This window comes from Astatotilapia calliptera, chromosome 12 (assembly GCF_964374335.1).
Source record: "Astatotilapia calliptera chromosome 12, fAstCal68.1, whole genome shotgun sequence".
Lineage (NCBI taxonomy): Eukaryota > Metazoa > Chordata > Actinopteri > Cichliformes > Cichlidae > Astatotilapia > Astatotilapia calliptera.
In genome coordinates, this window is record NC_137433.1 from 27589677 (window position 1) to 27608437 (window position 18761).

The window sequence follows — 18761 nt, forward strand, 5'->3', positions numbered from 1 at the left end:
TAATAAGATCTTAAATAGAAATAAAGTAGAATAGAAATACAACATGGAAGTTATGCCAAGAGGTGTTTGTAAAGTCATACTAATGACCATTAGATTCAGCCTTGCAGCAAACTAATTGCTTTGAAGCAATCAACAATACATTGTCCATGATAAACTGAGACATGGTGTATACTAAAGTGCAGGTAATGAACATGAAAACGTCTTAATGTGCAAGCTTGGTGGTTTATGCGTGTCTGCTGTCATGTGTATTTTAGATGTTTAGCAGCAGAGTCACGTTTGGTAAAAGCAATAATTTGTTCAGTGAGAGACGGACGCGGGAGGACTCGCATCCCAGAGGTCCATATTTCATGGTCAGGGTACACTGTGTACTCCATTCAGAGGGAATTCATCATGGTGCAGTGGGAGATTCATCATTGTGATCTTTGCACGTGTGTGTGTGTGTCAGAGTAATATGGTTTTGTGTGTGTGTCTTCAGCTGTAAACAAAATAGCTCGTCACAAACCTCCACTTTCATGAGAACTGCTTTTTAGTTTGGAAACTTTGCAAACTAAGTCTAACCTTAAAGAGACCCGGTTACTTAAACATTTATTTTATTGTTTTATTACTTTTTGTTTAGATCAAGTTCTTTTGGGATATATTTTTTGTAGTTTTCAGTGACATCTTGGCAAATTTTGTTAATCCTGTGCTCCCCAGTGAAATTGCTGGACTCTGGAGAATGTTTGATTAGGCCACAGTCGCCCTTCACCATGGTAACACCGACCACACTCTGTTTACACCCCTCTATGAGGCTGCGAAGCATGGGAATCAGAGAGACAGAATGTGTATGTGTGGGACGGACAGAGAGAGAGGGAAAGAGAGAGTGATCGCCGTGAGTGAAAGACCAAAACTTGTGATTACAGCGAGACACGCTCACAGACACGCACTCAAAAATCCTGATTACCTTGTCTCCGTTGAATCCTCTAGAACAGCCATGCCTCTGTGGCTGCTGTTCTTCCCTGTTGGGTCTCTTTGGGTCTCGCAGTGGAGGCCACTAGAGTCTCTATTATCGTAGCTCCACCAAATCCTGTTAAAACCCACTAATGATGGGGATTACACGGTTGCCTCCTCTCCCTCTCCTCGCAGCACCGACGACATCCAGCTATGTCCACCCTCTGAACCAACTTTTGCAGCTTCGGTAATCATAATCACCTGAAATGAAAATTGGAACAAGTTTAATTTCATAAAATAACTCTGCAAGCATGTAGAAAGAAATGTCCTTTCACCCATTCTTTGGACATTTGCTGCTGATCATATGAGAAAAATATTTACACAGCCTGGCTGGAGTATACTCCTGCACTAGAATTAGTGCCACATTGTTCTCATAGCTTGTCTGGTTAGCTAGTGAGGAGTATCCTGGGTAATAGCAAAAGGCACTGAGATGCTACAAAAACTTTATGTGAGAGTATATGAAAATGCATGGTATCCTGATAAATGCACGTATAGAATATGAATTTAAATTAATGTAGTTTAAAAGTTAAAACTATCATGTTGAAATGTGTTAGACAACAGAACATCTTCAGCATTATTTTACTGTATGTTAACAATTTGCTTAATTGCATGTTCTTGGAATTGGGGTGCACAGGCAATTCACAATTTAATTACAAGGGAATAAAAAAAACAATTAATTAAAAATTAGGAATGACAAACAAAATATTTCCCATACTGATCTCCTTGGAAGTTAGATGTAAGATTACTGGGTAAGGTTCAGTAAAGAAATCACATCTTATACTGTGATTATGCATATCTGCTTAATTGTTCCAAGAGTGCACCGTCAACACATGCCCCTTACCATACTGAAGCAGCCACGCACAAAAAACACACATACATTCACATACAAATACACACAAAAGGAAAGGTGGAGGGAATGCTGAAAACCATAATGAGATATTCAACCTTCGAAAAGAACAACCTGCCTCAGCCTGGGGGTGAGTGAACCCTGGCTTGTTGGATTTCATGCCACCACATCACCGAGGGCCTCTCGATGCCCTCAACCCATTCAGAACTTCAACAGCTCCCTTCACAGCCTGAAGGTGCCTGCTGGCTTCCCCAGTTCCCTCCCGCCTACTTTGTGAAGAAGGATTTGAACCAGTGAAAGCCAAAACAATGCAGAACGGGCCATCCTCCACCACCCATGATCCAGTTATGAAGAAAGGGGAATATAGGTGAAGAGGGTGACGAGAGAGAAAGTGTGGGAGGGTGGATTGCAGGAATTAGGTTTGCGGAAAGTGGAATGGTGGAATAAGGTGCGGGGCGCATGCTAATTGTGTTCCCCTATTTTCTGCCACTGGAGTGGGAGATAGTTTCACAAAGGCCCAGCAGATGGACCGCGCTGGCCTGTGGTTACCCCAGAAGAAATGCGCTGTTATGAAAACGACATTCCTCCACACAAAGAGCCTGTGTTCTCGTGGCCACGCATGGCTACATGTCCGACGCAGACCCTTTCTGTCATTCTGTTGCACTCAATCTCACACTCTTGCCCACGCTCAGTTAGTCTACTGTTCTGACTGGATCATTCAGCTCTTCCTCACTGTGTACCCATCTTTTTACAGTGTCTCCATCTTTGTCCCTAAGAGGATATTTGCATACCTTCCATCCTACTCACGCATTTTTTGTCCCAGGATTTCGGGAAATGAGAAGCCCACGCCAAGTGATTCACATTGATACCCAATGTGTCGCGTTCATCCACTGTCAAAGACGCCTGTTATTTCTCGTTCCTCACAATCTCACGGTGTTTCTAATTTCATCATCTGCACCACAGCGCTATAGAACCGCTTCCTTTGTGTTAAAGTACTGTGCCATCCTCAGGCTGTTTGATTTACAGCTGAAAGCGGGAAAATTATGGGAAAGTGAATGAGTTGCAGCAAAGCACCCTGTGGATTTTAGTTAAAAAGTTACTAAAGTCTTAACCAAGTAAAGACCGTGTCAAACGCATTCGCTTTAAAAAAATCTCACTGGACTGTAAATTTTAACATCAGAACAAGCAGAACTTGTAAAGAGCATGGCAAAGATTTCAAGATGTGACGAGTACCTCTTGAGGAGGTTATTGGGAGGAGGAGGAGAAAGAGTCGGCAGAGGGCACGAGACAAATATACTGCCTAAACTAAAAGATACAGGTGCATACAGGTCTTTTAAAAACAATGAGAGGTTTGCTCAGGGTTACCTCTCACAGTTACTGCAGCAGATTCTCCTTGTAAACACTTTTGAATTCGTAGCTGATTGTTGCAAGTTGTGTCAAAACTGTAACTTTAAACACACTCACACAAATAGAGCATCTTACAGGATCTGGAGATGTAATTATTTATCTCCCACATTCAGCATGAATAAACATCTATGAATCTCATGAGAAATAAGAGAAAAACAAAACTCCTGCCAACTCCACGACTTGCATGGGAATGATTAGGCTTTTCTCAGTTTCTTCACTACCAAAGTAATCCAGTGATAGTTTTGTATCTACAGTTACACTGCAGAGCCGCCAAGTGCAGATATTTCATTCTTTTAATGTTGCCAATTTGCCAAACAAATGTAGGCTAACACAACACGGCTCAAGTTGTAGTTGTAGTAATTTTTAAAGTATTGAGGTTCAGAAAAGCAATAAAGCGTAGACTATACCAATACCATGACTTTTTATATTCCTGAAGTTAGAGAAAGAAGGGTGAAGTGGTTTGGATGTACGGAGGAGGGATAGTGGATATAATGGGCAAAGGATGTGTAACAGGGAGCTGCCAGGCAGGAGGAAGAGAGGAGGAATACAGAGAAGGTTCATGGATGTAGTGAAAGACGAAGGCTGGTGTGACAGAAGAAGATGCTGGTAATAGGATGAGATGGAGGCAGATGATCCAGTGTGGTAACTCCTAAAGGGAGCAGAGCAAAGAAGAAATTCTGTGGATAAACTATGTGAGCTAAGAGTCATTATTACTAATGCCATGCTCTCTAATTCTTTACAAAACTTGATTCTAAGACACTTATCTGATCTAAAGCACCTGGATTAAGCTGCATACTGCATGCAAATTAAACAGAGTATCACATTTTTCATTCTCATGAATAATTTTACAAGTAAAATTTGTACATCAGTACGGCAAATGGATTCCAAGCTTGAAAACAATAGACAATGGGACACCTATTTTTGTATTCTCAGTGAACTGCTCAGCACATATGGAAATGGGCTGTTGCATAATAAAATTGGTCTTTGCCATACTTTTGCCCCAGCAGAACAAAAGCTTTTACTCACAACAGGTTGTTTAGTCTGTACTGTGCTCAGCAGGCAAGAGCGTCTCTGAAATCAGAATATGTTGCGGGGTTATTTTGGGGGGCTAAAATATTTGCAAACCATCAGATGAAATGCTGAAATATATTCAAAGTGACATCTACGATGAAGGCGTCCTATTTTGTAGTAACATAAAAATAGTAGTAAAACGTTTCCTGGTTATTTTCCTGAGGGTTTTTCAAATTAATGACTTCCCTTCAACCCACCACAATCTGAAAAAGAAAATCAATTTATGTGCCGTTCTCGAAGACTTTAGAGTGAAAAGTTTATATGAAGCCTTTATAATACAAGAATAAATTTTTTCAGCAATTATTTAAAAAAAAAAAAAGAAAAGAAAAATCCATTATTCATTTCAGGTATGTTTTCAAGAAAATATGTCAAAAGATTCTCTGGCTGTGTGAAGTGTGTTCTGTTTTTCTCAGAACTTATCCTGTTAAGAAAATATGCATTGGATATTTTGTGGGTGAGTTTACATGACAAGAAAAATTTACATTTTAGGGGGTCCGTATTGGAAACAACCATTTTTTGTCATAACATAAGCTGAAGGTCAGATCATACGTCATGACAATAACTAATAACAAATTAGCAACAATGTGACTGTGATGGATCATGTGTTTTATGCAGGTTTCATCTCTGGAAGTTGACTTTCATATAATAAAAGATAAATATAACTTGGAATACTGAATGCCTGGAACGTAGATAATTGATTTTAAAACTTCAAATTAAAAAATATAGTACTGATGTTTACAACATCCAGTTTAATGTTGCACAGATACATGTTGTACTCTGCCTCTGCTTCTTTTCTTTCTTCTGAGTGTTTCATTGTTGTGACTCAGAGACCACAAGGAAGTGACTGTGTTGTAATATGAGTTCAGGTGCAGGGCTGAATAGGGGAAAGGGTGCATGTGAAATTTTGTTGGGGTAAAGACTCGGGGGTGGGGGGGTTGTTCCGTGCACGTGTGTGTGTGTGTTTGGAAAGCTGGTGTTGACACAGACACAGCCGCTCCATTGTACTCCCCCATCTCCAGTCAGTATGTTTGAGGAACGCCTCATCGCTTGGCTCGCTCTAATCTCTGCTGGAACCAGAAACCTGCGGCGGGAAGGCCTCAGCCCAGAGGACTTTGTCAGCACCGGGATAAGAGAGGCACAAGTCAGGGAGAATCGCTGGGATGGTTACTACTGAAAATTATGGAGAAGTCAATTACAGATTGCTCGTGAGCTGCTTTAAATTTGCAGACAGTAAAATAACCCAGGGGGTTGCAATAAATCCGCTAAGTAATCCTTTGATTTAATAGCTTTATGAAGTTTGAATTTTAATATAAAGATAAAACAAGTTAACTTGCTGAACTTAAGGAGACAAATCAGAACATTTTAGTGATCATCGTCCACCGTTTTTATCACCTCGTGTGTTTCATCTCCATTTAAATGTGTCTCTGTTTTTCCACTATTTTAAATGTAGTGGTGCTGATTTTTATAAGCCAGCTTTTTAAATATTCACATTTACTCTAGAACATGTAATTCTGACTGCAGTGAAAGGGATACTGAAAAAGGCAAGACCGACTGACCCGGGAAAATCAGTCCAGAACAATTAGCACAGAGCAGTTCAATGGCAGTGGAACCAGTTAGGCCTAATGAAAAACATTTTGGAGGGGAGATTGTGGTTTTGGCCTGAGCCGCAACAACCTGTAACTTGTTGTTGCTCAGTTTTTAATCATGGCAGACTGCGCAGCGACAGTCAGCATCTGGCATTTCATGAGCAAAGGAACTTGGAAGGAAGGCCACGGGATGAATCTGAGTGACCTAAAGCTGACTTTGCTCTTGGCTTTTTTCATGAAAAGGGTTTTCTTTTTATTTCAGCTGAAAGCAATAATCACAAACATTTAGTTATAAGAGGTAATCCACAGGCCAACTTTGAAATTAGTCAGTATTGTCCATAAAAATGGACTTTTGAGTGCGCTGTTGTGGAAAATTAGTTTGAGAAGGGATGAAAAACGGGTGACATTTTTTGTTTTTAAATGGTAAATGGCAATTTGCTAAAGGAATTTTTGTGCTTTACATGACAGTGATGATATTGATTATGTATATATTTTTTATACTGATAGGTCTGATCAGTGGACAGTTACTATAGAAACCATAAACAGCCTCAGTGTGGAGAAATGAAAAAAAGATTCATATGATGTATTTTACAGTTTCTTTGAGAAATTTCAGAAGTTAAACCGACAGAAAAAACAGGTATTTAGCCCCCGGCCTCTCTGGAAATGTGATGAAAGCTGAAATGTTTTCCTAATTTCAACCACTCTTAAAGATTAATTATTCAATTTAAGAATTGTGGCTGATAATGTACAGTAGACTGGGTTTTATCCTCAATGAGACTGAGGTGGCCCCCAGGAAAGCGATATAAGTGGATTCATTTCAAGATGCCTGTTCCTCCAAAGACTTTATTAGATTTAGTTAATGAGAGAGCAAGGCAGGCAGGCTGGCTAAGCGCAGGTTGGGGAGCTGGAATATAATTAAGCCGTGAGTCAGATGATGCCACTGTTACACACTTTGATTAAAAACACGTTCAACAGCTAATCTTCAACAAATTAAAGCGGTTACATCGTTTGGCACGGTCACCTTTGGTTCTCTCCTCAAAAGAAAGCTTTTCTTTCTGACTCTTCCGTTCATGCCACCTCTACACCTTCTACCTCCCACCTCTACACCATTGTATCCTCCCTCTCCATGTCCGCACCCCAATTCTCCACGGTAAGAAGGTGTAGCGGCATGGCTGGTCAACTAGCCTTGTCTGTCTGTCTGAGATGTAGTTAACCCTTGTGATTTTTATGTCTTCCATATGCCCTGCTGGGGCCTTTATGCCTGGACTGTGTAACGCAGGAGAAGCTTGTATATTTCCAGGCCAACACACATAAGTCTTCTTGTCTGAGCTATAATGAGTGTTAGTATAGATTTCCTGTGGCTCAAACACTAGGCTTAATTGACCTGAACAGCTCTGAGTGACTTGGCACCTCCCGTCTCAAGCCTTCCCTCCGCCCTCACCCCCCACCAAGACCTTTCTCTGGGACAAAGAGGCTTTTGTCCCCAGGCCTGCGCCACAGCGCTCCGAACCTTTGTTGACTGTTTCTGTCTGACAGAGCAAATAGATCTGGCCTCCTTTTGTTTATTGTCATTTTTTGAAGTTTGAACAAAGTTTATACAAAGCCCCATTTTCTGACGCTGTTTGCTGCCTGCAGGGGGAAAACAGAGAGGGAAGAAAAGAAATGGGTTTATTGTTTGTTGAATTTTGACTGTCTGCTGCTGTCTGACCTCTTCTCATCTCTCCCTCTTCTTTCTCCCAATCTCTTTCTCCCTTCCTCACTCGCTTTCCCTCAATCACTTGCAGGGATCATATATACACAGTGGACACAGACACTGCCAACAGTGAAGAGATATTTTTCAGTAAGGTGAGTGAGACGTCTGCCTCTTTGAGGATGTGTTGTTCTCTGCGTGATTGACAGCGTAACCTCACTCTGACTGCAACAGTGTGTACGTATGTGCATGTGGGTGCATTTGTGTGCCTGCCAGCAGTCTTACTCACCCGCTCACCGATTGGACCTGGCGCGTTCGCAATGGTGACCCTGTTAAGAAGATTATTTAATCAATCAGCTAGCTTGCGTCATCCACGCTCATCAGTGGGACAGCCAGAGGTCTGATGGGTGCGTAACGGAAGCTGAGGGGACAGCGGAAGAAGAGCGAGAGGGAGGAAGGAGAAGGGGGAGGAGCAGGAAATGGAGAGCGAAAGCAAAGGTTAGATGAGTAGCAGAAGAAAGACAATATGGATGCAGAGGTGAAGAAGATGCCATTGTATAGTTTCAAATTATTCCAAAAAGGGGCCTCATATTTACATAGGGCCTCGACTGTAATAACCCACTCTTTATTCCATTTCAACCACTCTTTGCTGGCATCGCATGCCCTAAACATAATGCATGCAAACAGAATTCAGACAAGGCCATTCTCGTGTATGCAACAACCAGCAATCCCTCCACCTCATCCACTTCAATGTCAGAGCCTGGCAAGTGGGTCTTAATGAGAGCAGGCTGCAGATGAAAGGCTGGTGCGAGACGCGCAGATTGATTGATGACTGAGGGTCTTTAATCAGTGGCTGAGCTCCAAACATGTTGTACAACAGCGGCAGGTACATAGTGGTCTGAACCTGCGGCTGGGAGCTGACCCTCAGGTGACACAAGCCAGGGACACACGTGGTGTGTATGTGTGTGTACATTTGTGTGCATGGCTATAACTTAAGTATAATTACCTGTATGTCTGTTTGTAGTCCAGTGACAAGTAAAAGAGGGCTGATCCACAGGTCAAGGCAGTGCGTGTGTGTGTATGTGCACACGCAAGGATGGCAAGCCTATTAATCCACAGATTTGTCCACGGATCTGTCCTTGGACAGTCTGTTCTGATCCGGGGTCAGTATTGTATTTCCTTCCCTCTGGCAGAAAATTCGATGTTCAAGGAGGTAAAATGATCTCCAAACAAACTTAGAATAAAGTTTGCCTCAGAGCAGGTGCCTCATGAGAGAAATCAATGATGTAGAATCTCAAATGATGATTATTGATCTTAATATAGATGGGTTATTGAGCTCCATAGTGCTGTCTGTTTTTTCCTCCTCCCACCTCACTGTTTAGCCTGCTTTCTTTGTGACTCGCTATTTTTCTCTTTAGCTTCAGTTAAACTTCCATCTTTTTCTACAGAAAATGACATGGAAGTCCAGACAGGGAGATGTGGACACTTGCAGAATGAAAGGGAAGCATAAGGTAAGGAAACACACACTACAACATCATTTGTAGAGCAAACGTCACTCGAGTTTTTCCAATTTTTTTTGTCAGTCACACACTGCATGGCAGACAACCTGTAACTGATGTAATTGCGCACAGTCTCTGTTTCATTGTCTTGCTCTCTCTCTCTCCCTCACACACACAGACACTCTTAACACACATTTTAAAGACACAAGATCCTGAAGGTGCAATAACACACTTCTTGCAGTTCATATAACCTTCTGCTGTCAGAATTTATAGAGCATATCAGTGGGAATCTTCATATCTCGTGGTTGTATAACTTTATTTTTTTCCTGAACTTAATAACACTTTCATTATTGTTTGAGAGGACGTTAAATGGCACATTAAAATCTCCTGCGGATTTGCCTTTATGTGCCGTGATCAAATGCATGTCACGATACTGTGTTTGTTACATATGCCTCTCCCTGCTCACCGCGTGCCACATGCTGCACTTCAAAAGACAGAAAAGCAAAAAAATAACAGCCCACATGTGGCTACAGATACAGATGTCACCATGGACTTCCTTTCTTCTTTTTCTCTTTCTCTTTTTCCTGCCCTGCTCTCCCCGAAGGATGAGTGTCACAATTTCATCAAAGTCCTTCTGCAGCAAAATGAAGACACCTTATTTGTTTGTGGAACAAATGCTTTCAACCCCTCCTGTCGGACCTACAAGGTAGGAAAACACACACACACACACACACACACACACACACACACACACACACACACACACACACACACACACACACACACACACACACACACACGAATGACTATTTTGTGCTCTTGCCCACTTTTGTTTTATCTCAGTGACATTTTTCACATCTATCATTTTGCTCTTTCACACACACACGCACATAACACACACTTATAGGATTTTTGACCCCAGCCATGTGAGAGTTTAGAGGGGGTGGGCTATGGAGCCACGGACATAGATGGATGACTTTCACAACTCAGCAGGCCGTCCTCCTGTGCCTTTACCTCCAGGTGTACTTTGACAAACTCAGTTCAGAAGCAGAGAAAACTACTCAATCTCACCTGCTTTCATGCATGCTCGCACATTGCCAGATCTGTTTTAACCTTTTCCTGAAAACATATTTCCGGCCATATTCAATTTATGGAATAGCATCAAGATTCCTTCAGGAAAAGTAAAACCACGAAAAGAAATGGTGCATTTTATTTCCTATGAGTCACTAAGGAGAGCACAGGTACACATTAAGATTGACTTAGTGCACCAAAATAGAGATGCCAATAAAAAAGCAGATGCAGAGAGATGATTAAAGTTTGGCATACGTGGAAGCAGATGAACAAACGTTAAAAGCAGATGGGCTGTGTTCAAATTGAACCTTTTTTATTTGCTGTCGACATAAATCTGATGTTTCTGATGCTCCAGTGTGAAAAAGTGAACATAATTGCCATTATAGTCTTAGTTCGTTCAGCTTGACTGACCTACTAAGTTTGCTAAGCAATAGTTGAAAATATTGGAAAATATTAAAGTTTTAATTGGTATTTGTCTAATTTTTTTTTAGCATACTCTATGACAAATCTTCTGGAAACCAACCAAAGATCAGTATCAGAGGTTTAATCATAGTAATACTGTACAAATACTATGCACTGCTGTCCGGACAGACCCAGTATGAAGGACACCTTACAGAAAAGGAAGAATGTGGGACAGTGGGACAGTCGGATAGACATGCAGACAGTAATAGAGACAAAAGGACAGGGAGACTTAGTAGCAGTCCTGTCCTGAAGGGTGTTGTTCTGTGGTTTATAAGGATGTGTTGTGATGGTCAAAGCACACAGAGATGTTATCTAGGTGGCCTGTGGGGAAAACGCCCCTGCTTTGGTTCAGCAGATCTGCTTACCAGAAAAGCAAGACCTCTTCGCTCCACTGCCTTTGTGGTTCAGCATGCTAAGCACACAAAGTGGACGTCTTTCAATTCACTGACTCCTCCAATAGGGAAAGTGGAATTTATGTCTCTGCATTTATCAGGCATGGTTAGCTTTTATAGCGCCTCCGGTTATGGTTTCAAGGTTTGTGTTTTAGCTGTTGCTGCACTGACGTCGCTGCTAGTCGGCTGAAGTTAATGGGAAGGGAGGGGAAGTGTTGTACATCAGTGTGAGGTTTGGTAAAAGAACTCCACATTTACACACAGCCTGTGGTATAAAAATGATGCTTTTTATTGATCACTTATGTTAAAAGTCAAACTTCAGTCAATAACGGTATGATAAAAAAGGCAACTATTGTTCTTTAAAGAACACCGATCATTAAAATTCATGTTTCGTATTTGCTCAGTCCCTGCCCTACCTTACCCAAGTGAATTTATGTGTTTGCAACTGCCCTTCCACACCTACTAAAACACTCATGTTTAGTTGAATAAAATAGCTGTTTTAGCCAGGAAACAACTGAGTTATTACCAAAATCATTACAAGAAAGTCTTGACACCTTTTAAAATGCAAGAAATATGACTGATTATGGGCGCAAAGATACAAATCCACACGAAACACATATACAAGAAAATGTGCACCCATGCAAACACTGACTGTGAACTGTGTACATTTTAAAATAGGCATCTCTCTCTCTCTCTCTCTCACACACACACACACACACACACACACACACACACACACACACACACACACACACACACACACACACACACACACACACACTGTACTGCTGGCAGGCTGGCAAACTCTCTGGGCAGATACCAGACCTTTGATGGCGTGCTGGGCTCATCCACTTCGCTTGGTCAGAAGTGTATTTGTGTGTGTTTGTGTGTGCGTATATGTGCTTGTGGTTAAATCCACCTTGGCCACAGTTTGCCTCTCCATCTCCCCAGTGTGACAGCACTGAAAAGAGCTTCTGTTTCGGGGCCAGCCTCATCCCACATTAATCAACAGCGCTGCGAGGGCAAGCGGGAGGGAAAGGGAGGCATGGAAGGGGAGAAAAGGTGGCGGAAGACAGAGGAGGGAGACAGAGGGGGCAGGGAGGGCAACCGCCCAAACCAGCAACACCTCATGTTGGTTTTTGTGTTGTTTTTTCCATCAACCCCCTGCCTGGTTACCTCTGATTTTACCTGACTTTGAGTTTCTGACATTTATGTTTTTTTAAACAAACCTACCAATTTTCTCTCTTTATTAGCTGCTTCTTCAATTGGTGGTGTCAACATTAAAAAAAAAACATGCACTGTCACAGATGCATTCATATAGAAAAAACACAGGCAGACACCTCGGCAGCATGGCACAGCCCTCTCCCTTAGCACCACACAGCACCCAACTCCCTTTTTTCTTCTATTCATCCTCCCTCCTACCTCTCCTCTTCTCCCGCCAGCCTTAATCCCCCCCCTCCACTTCTCCCACCACTCCGCCATCTTTCCCTCTGTAGCTTTCTCCCTCTGTCACTCCCTTGCTGTGTTGTAATAATAAACACTCCGTCCAGCTGGGCTGATATATGACTGGAGTCAGTTTCATCGCCTGTTGCCGGGTGAAGCAGGGGAAATCAGTGGGGAGTCTTGGAGGCAGTGACTCCCAGGTGATGCATCTTAGACCTGATACCGGCTAACTGAGGTGTACTGGGAAATTTCATCTCTTCTTCTTTGCATTTGAAACGACGAGGTGGAAATGCTTCCATGCATGCCATTTTTTGCTGCAGCTTTTCCAGAGGCTGTCTGACTGACACGTAATAAAAGACAATACAAATTTAATACACTGCAAAAGCATTCATTAATTAATGAATAACTCTTCAATAGTAACCACACATAATTAACAAAAGCAATTGTTATATTTGTGTAGGGATTCTTCAGCAAAGTGTATTCAAAAAGATCAGTAATTTTAGTTTATATATATATATTTTTTTTTTATTTCCCCCATAAAACAAACTAAACACGTATCTCTTTCAGCAGCTGCTTAAATTCCTTAAATTTCCTGCTCTGGTGTAAAAGGTGGTTGGGGAAAGTTTTCACCCTCCCACTGCTCAGAAACAGGTTGAAGAGAAATGGGCCATGACTATTAATCTCCCCAGGAGATATGTCCTTGTTTGGTTTATACAACTGCTCCTGGTCCAGGTGTGAACTTGTACACTTGACCTTTATAGATGTGGAAGGTTGTTGCAGGTGTATGGATGGCATACAAATAAATTCTAAAAGCGTGCTACTACTGACTTTAGGTCACCATGTAAAAATGTATCAGTATGCCAGTGCCAGTATAGTCTGACAGTGGCTGGCCTTTCATGAGGTGCCTAAGTCATGCATTATTTTGGAAGCGCAGTTTTGCAAATGGATATGTCTCAGTAAATATGCCCTTTACTGTGCTTATTCTATTAAATAAACAAGTCTGGGATATTTCAAGGAAGCTGTTCCGAGCAAACACTTCATAAGTGGGACGCTGGTTCAGTTTACCCCATGTTTGTCCTCAGTAAGATTTCACAAATCCCTCAGCAATGATAAATAAAGCCCATAAAAGCGTCCTCATAAAAACAACAGAGACATGGAATCAGAACATGTCCCTCACCCCCCGAATACTGGTGCTGATGCTGAACCAATTAAAACACTCCTGATGGGCATGTTTTGGATCTACATTGTATTTGTCTAATTAATTAGCATATAGCCTATGGAAAACACCAATGCGCTGTTGTAGTAATTAATTCATCTAGATGCACTGTGCTCCCAGCCAAGGTTGCTGTACATTCTTCTGCTAAGCTACAGTAGATCCCTATAGATCAGTGCGCTTTTAAGGCAGGCCTGACAAAGTGTGACAGCGCCACTGTTCAAATTACTTTGAATTGTGCTCCCACTAAGTTGAAGCACTTCTTTCTTTTTTGCAGCAAGTGGAGTTGACAGTATAATAACATTTTCCGGGTAAACAAGGTAAAGGAATAAGAATCCATCTTGCCGCTTAGACATCAAATTTCTTCATGGTAGCATTTAAAAAAACATTGTGGTTTAGTGTGGCTGCTTTATAGATTTCTTTTGCCCTTTCAAAAAAACCCCACTGGTTATTGCTTTAGACAACGGCATGGAAGTCGGCTGTTGTTTCTCTTCATATGCAAACTTGACAGGAGACTGAAGCCATGCGCTATCTGCGGCTGGGTTGGGAGTGTCTTCCCCTGTTCAAACGGCAGGAATAGATTAATGACAGCCGGCCAAACCCAGTAGACAAAGGTCACTACCTTGGTGAAATCCAGCGGAGGAGATGGAGTGCTGGGGGTTGCTCCTTTGGTATGAGAGTATGTGAGTGTGCATTTGTGATGTGTCAGAGAAGGAGGGAGCGTTTGTGTTAGGTAGCTGACACAGAAGCTGCTGACGTTTCAAGCTTAACTAAGTTCCCATGTCACTCTGTACACACAGACGCTGTGATTCAGTAGACACGCATGACCTTCAGCTACTCACGTCTCTTATGGTTAACTCAGTCTAATCTATAATTACAGCCCCCTCCCCCCAATCTAATAACAATATATGTCCAGCTTGCTTCCATATATTGTCTTTCCACAATTTCTGGAGAAACAGAAGGAATGAGAAATCGAGAAATACACTGCCGCTGGTGGCTCTGTGTTTGTTGTAAAAGGTCACTTGTAATATTCTCTGCCAAATCAGCCTCAACAATTTCTCTGGCAAGCTTTTTTAGCGTTGCGCCGGAGTGTGTGTGTGTGTGTGTGTGTGTGTGTGTGTGTGTGTGTGTGTGTGTGTGTGTGTGTGTGTGTGTGTGTGTGTGACCTTTTTAGTGGGCAGATGATAACCGTTTCCGCCGAGACAGGAATAGAAAACAAAATGACCTGTTTAGAAACCAGAAAGGGCGGCGTAAGCAGTTTGCAGCCTTGGCAAGCTACGGACCTCTTTGTCGAGAGCAAGGGAAGCAAGGAAGAAGAGTATGGGATAGATAGAAGCAGCGATAGAGAAGAAAAATGACTATGTATTTGTGAACTGTTGGGTAAGTGTGTGTATTGTAATCTTCTTTGACCTCAGCTTCTGGTCAGCGCAGCGCAGCCTGTCCTCTGTGTGCATGTGTGTGTTTCTCTGAGCTTAAGCCATAGAGAGTGTCCTGAGGCATGCTGGGGAAGACAAGCCTACCCACGGTGGGATGATAGTGACCTCTCACCCACATCTGATTTTCTGCCATGCTCTGCCAATTGCACTGTAACCAAACTGGACTGGACTCCAGTTCACAGTGATCAACGCGCTAAGGAGGCCCAAACTAGCACTTTTTAAACAATGAACAATGGCTCAAAATAGTTCTAAGAAACGAGACTGCTGAGTGACTGAATAACAAAATTGAATTACTTAACTCACAATGCTGAGAAAAGACAACTTTCAGATTGTCTAGGGGCAGAATTAAAATTAGTATGTCTTATGAAATATACAAAATCAGGAGGTAAGCATTGCCCAAGGAAGAGCTCTTAGCACATGAAAAAGTTTGTGCTGCAAAATATGACTTAAAAAACGGCAGCCGTACTCTGGTTTTGTGAAAAATTCTCACATTCCCAGCTCAGGGCTGTGTGCTAATTTATTTTTCCTCCCCTCAGAACAAAAGCGCAAGCTTTAGAAATCAGGACAGGGGAAAGCGGTGCTGTAAATGGGCTGAAGATCGGTCTTGAGGGTCATTATAACACTTCTTTAAAATGAGTACAGCTGAAGGATAAAGGATGACGGGGGAAGCAAACCACTACTGTGAAACGTGTTGCTGCGGAAATGTCTTTTTTTCCACCCTCCATGACAGTTTTGAGATTTTCCCAGTTGCTTTGGCAGCCCTCAGCAGGACACCAGAATGGCATACAAGTGATATTAGTTAGATTGATACACTCTCGGGCTGCTTTTTGAGGGCTATTTTATTATGACTCACACTTCAACACTTTTTAAGTGCTCCCTATAGTTTTTGATTGTCTTGACATTTTGACACATTTCCTCTGCTAGAGTTTTACCTCCAACTGGGAACCAAGACTTCCTAAGTTTTTTTTCAAGTACATTGTTTTGTTTGACACCGCACACCACTTTGCTTTGACCCCCTCTTGACCTTTCATCTCATTCCTGACCTTAGATTGACACCTTGGAGGCTCAGGGAGAGGAGATCAGTGGAATGGCGCGCTGTCCGTATGATGCCAAGCACGCCAACGTTGCCCTCTTTGCTGGTAAGATTAAACATTTCTGCGCATGCTAAACTGAAAGCGATCTGTAATGCATTTAACATCACTGTGATTTTTAAACTTCAGTCACTGTCCTTTGGGTTAAAATGAAAGAAACCCAAATTTCCATAAGGTTAAAATAGTTTATGTGATATTTCTACTCTTCATTCAATGCCATGAGGCAAAAACATTAATCCCAATTTTCTCCTATCTGCAGTTACTTAACACTGGGAACAGTTTGAGCTAGATGGGAAAGTTGAGTGTATTTGAGTGAGGGATTAGTTGCGGTTGTATTTAATATTCTTCTTAATACCCTGCGGTTTACTCTAATGGCAATACTCTGACATGTCAAAAAAGAAAGCCAATCTATGTTACATGCACTAGAGCAAGTCATTCGATTTGGCGCTACATTGCTCTTCTTATTGGAGCCTTTTGGAAACACTTTAATAGTACTGTGGTAACAGATTCATCTGTCTACGCCTTCTATTTTCTGTGATTCTCTTTGTCTCTCATTCACTTCCATTCAAAATGCTCAAGATTAACATAAGTCACACATGGATGTGACCAGAATGAGTCATCTTTCCGTCGGCGTGGTGAGATTCTTCTGGTGCAATGAACCCACGGGCTGCTAAAGACATCCAGTCCCTATACACATTTGCTGTGAAGCGATTTATGGCAGTATTGATGATCTGTCCCTGCCGGTTTAAAGTAGAGGACAAGAGTAAATGCCTAGCTTGACCAGTTAATGTGTAGCAGAGCTGCTTGGAAGAAGCTGGAAGCACTGAGTAATCAACAGGGTTCCTCTGACTGCTATCCTTTCAATTATGTAGTTTGAGTTTCCACTGTGGTTATAGCTGAGGCAGGCTGAGGTCATGCTAGCGGTGGATTGTGTTTGTGAAGAATGTGTGTGTATGTATGTGCATGTAAGCGTGCGACTTTGGCTTTCTGTGGTGCTCGAAGACTGTATGCGAGTGCAGGGCTACAGTGTTTGTGCTTTTGGAGAGTGTTTGCAAGATTGGCCAATTACAAATGTTTAAGTGCGTACAGCCTGTTTGTTGTCCATCAAAGAGTGCCTTCTGGTTGTGTGATTCATTCATTTTCCAGGTCTGAATCATCTGAAACATGTTTGTGTATCTCACCACAGGGAGCAGGAATCTCTGGGTGGCTTCATGCATTTCTGTCTTGATTAACTTTACTCTCTTCACCTTTTTTTCTTTTCCTTTATGTCTCTCTGTGTCTTTCGCTTTTTGTCCATCCTCCTCCCTCTTCGTCTACATCTTTCCTCCTTATTGCTCTTTCTCCCTCTGTGTTCGCTCACCAGATGGCAAGCTGTACTCGGCCACCGTTACAGACTTTCTAGCGATCGATGCGGTCATCTATCGTAGCCTTGGAGACAGCCCGACTCTGCGCACTGTCAAACATGACTCCAAATGGCTGAAAGGTGAGTGGGGGACACAAACACAGTCCCTGTGGTCGGAAAGTGCCAGGCTGATTGACAAGTTAGAAAAAAAACCTAAGGTTCGGACATGCATGCTTGACCACGTGTTTGTATTTTATGATTCATGTGCAAACATGTGTTTGTCCCTCTGTGTATGAATGACGGTATGAAGAGCTGGAGCATTTATGCTACATGCTCTGTTTGATGCAGTCATGTTGCCAGCCTGCACAAGTAGTGTTGAAATTACTCTGCCCTGGGGAGAAACAAGCACAAGTCCAGTCTGTCAAAACTCAATAGAGAAATCCGCCTTTTCTCGCATGTGAATTGTTTTGCTAATATGATGGATGATAGTTTGAGGCTCTCAAGGCTCGCAGTCGCTACCTTTCTGCATAATATGACAGATATTCTGGCGGTTTACTGTGAAATATGGTGTCAGAACTGTTTTGTCACAGCAAAAATGCTTCTTTGACTCATAATAGTTTTTCTTTTTCCCTTCGCAGAGCCCTACTTCGTCCAGGCAGTCAATTATGGAGACTTCATTTATTTCTTCTTTAGGGAAATTGCTATGGAGTACAATACAATGGGAAAGGTAAGCACATACACTATTGTTTTAAACTCTAATCAGAGGTGACTTCCTATTTACAGGGAGAATCAGGAAGCGCCCGAGGAAACTAACAGGATATGGGTAACGCATAACGGGAAGGAGGCTTTTAGGAGCAGTAAAGTGGACAAACCCTTTTCCAGCAACAGATAAACACTAGGCAGGAAACGGCACCTAAAATAGGTTCAAAAAGAAAATATATGGATGTCTTGAGATCCCATTTTGAAGTCTAAATATATTACTTGAATTGCACGTCCGCATCCATCCTGCATTGCTCCCATTTGGCCTACCCTCTCAGTGTTTCCCATGAGAAAAACCGCCCAAGTGTCTCTTAGAAGTGAGACAAAGTATCAGAAGAAGACGGGAAAAAAACCCAAGCTTTTCTCAGGTATTACACCATAGGGACAGAAACGTTTCTATTAATCTCTTCATTCCAGGTTTGGGCCCTGTCCTGCAAAAGTTTAATTGGACACCAGGTAGAAGAA

At 42.1% G+C, this 18761-nt stretch overlaps 1 protein-coding gene across 3 annotated transcripts in view; it reads left to right on the forward strand.

Moving 5' to 3' along the window:
* The window catches only part of sema6a (sema domain, transmembrane domain (TM), and cytoplasmic domain, (semaphorin) 6A), a 101250-nt gene that overhangs the window by 48545 nt on the left and 33944 nt on the right, over nt 1-18761 (forward strand). For all 3 annotated transcript variants that reach the window (XM_026188312.2, XM_026188314.2, XM_026188315.2), the window contains exons 4-9: nt 7683-7743; nt 9037-9099; nt 9692-9793; nt 16153-16243; nt 17559-17678; nt 18176-18264. In XM_026188312.2, the coding sequence (XP_026044097.1) occupies nt 7683-7743; nt 9037-9099; nt 9692-9793; nt 16153-16243; nt 17559-17678; nt 18176-18264 (526 nt within the window). The remainder of the gene's footprint in view (nt 1-7682; nt 7744-9036; nt 9100-9691; nt 9794-16152; nt 16244-17558; nt 17679-18175; nt 18265-18761) is intronic.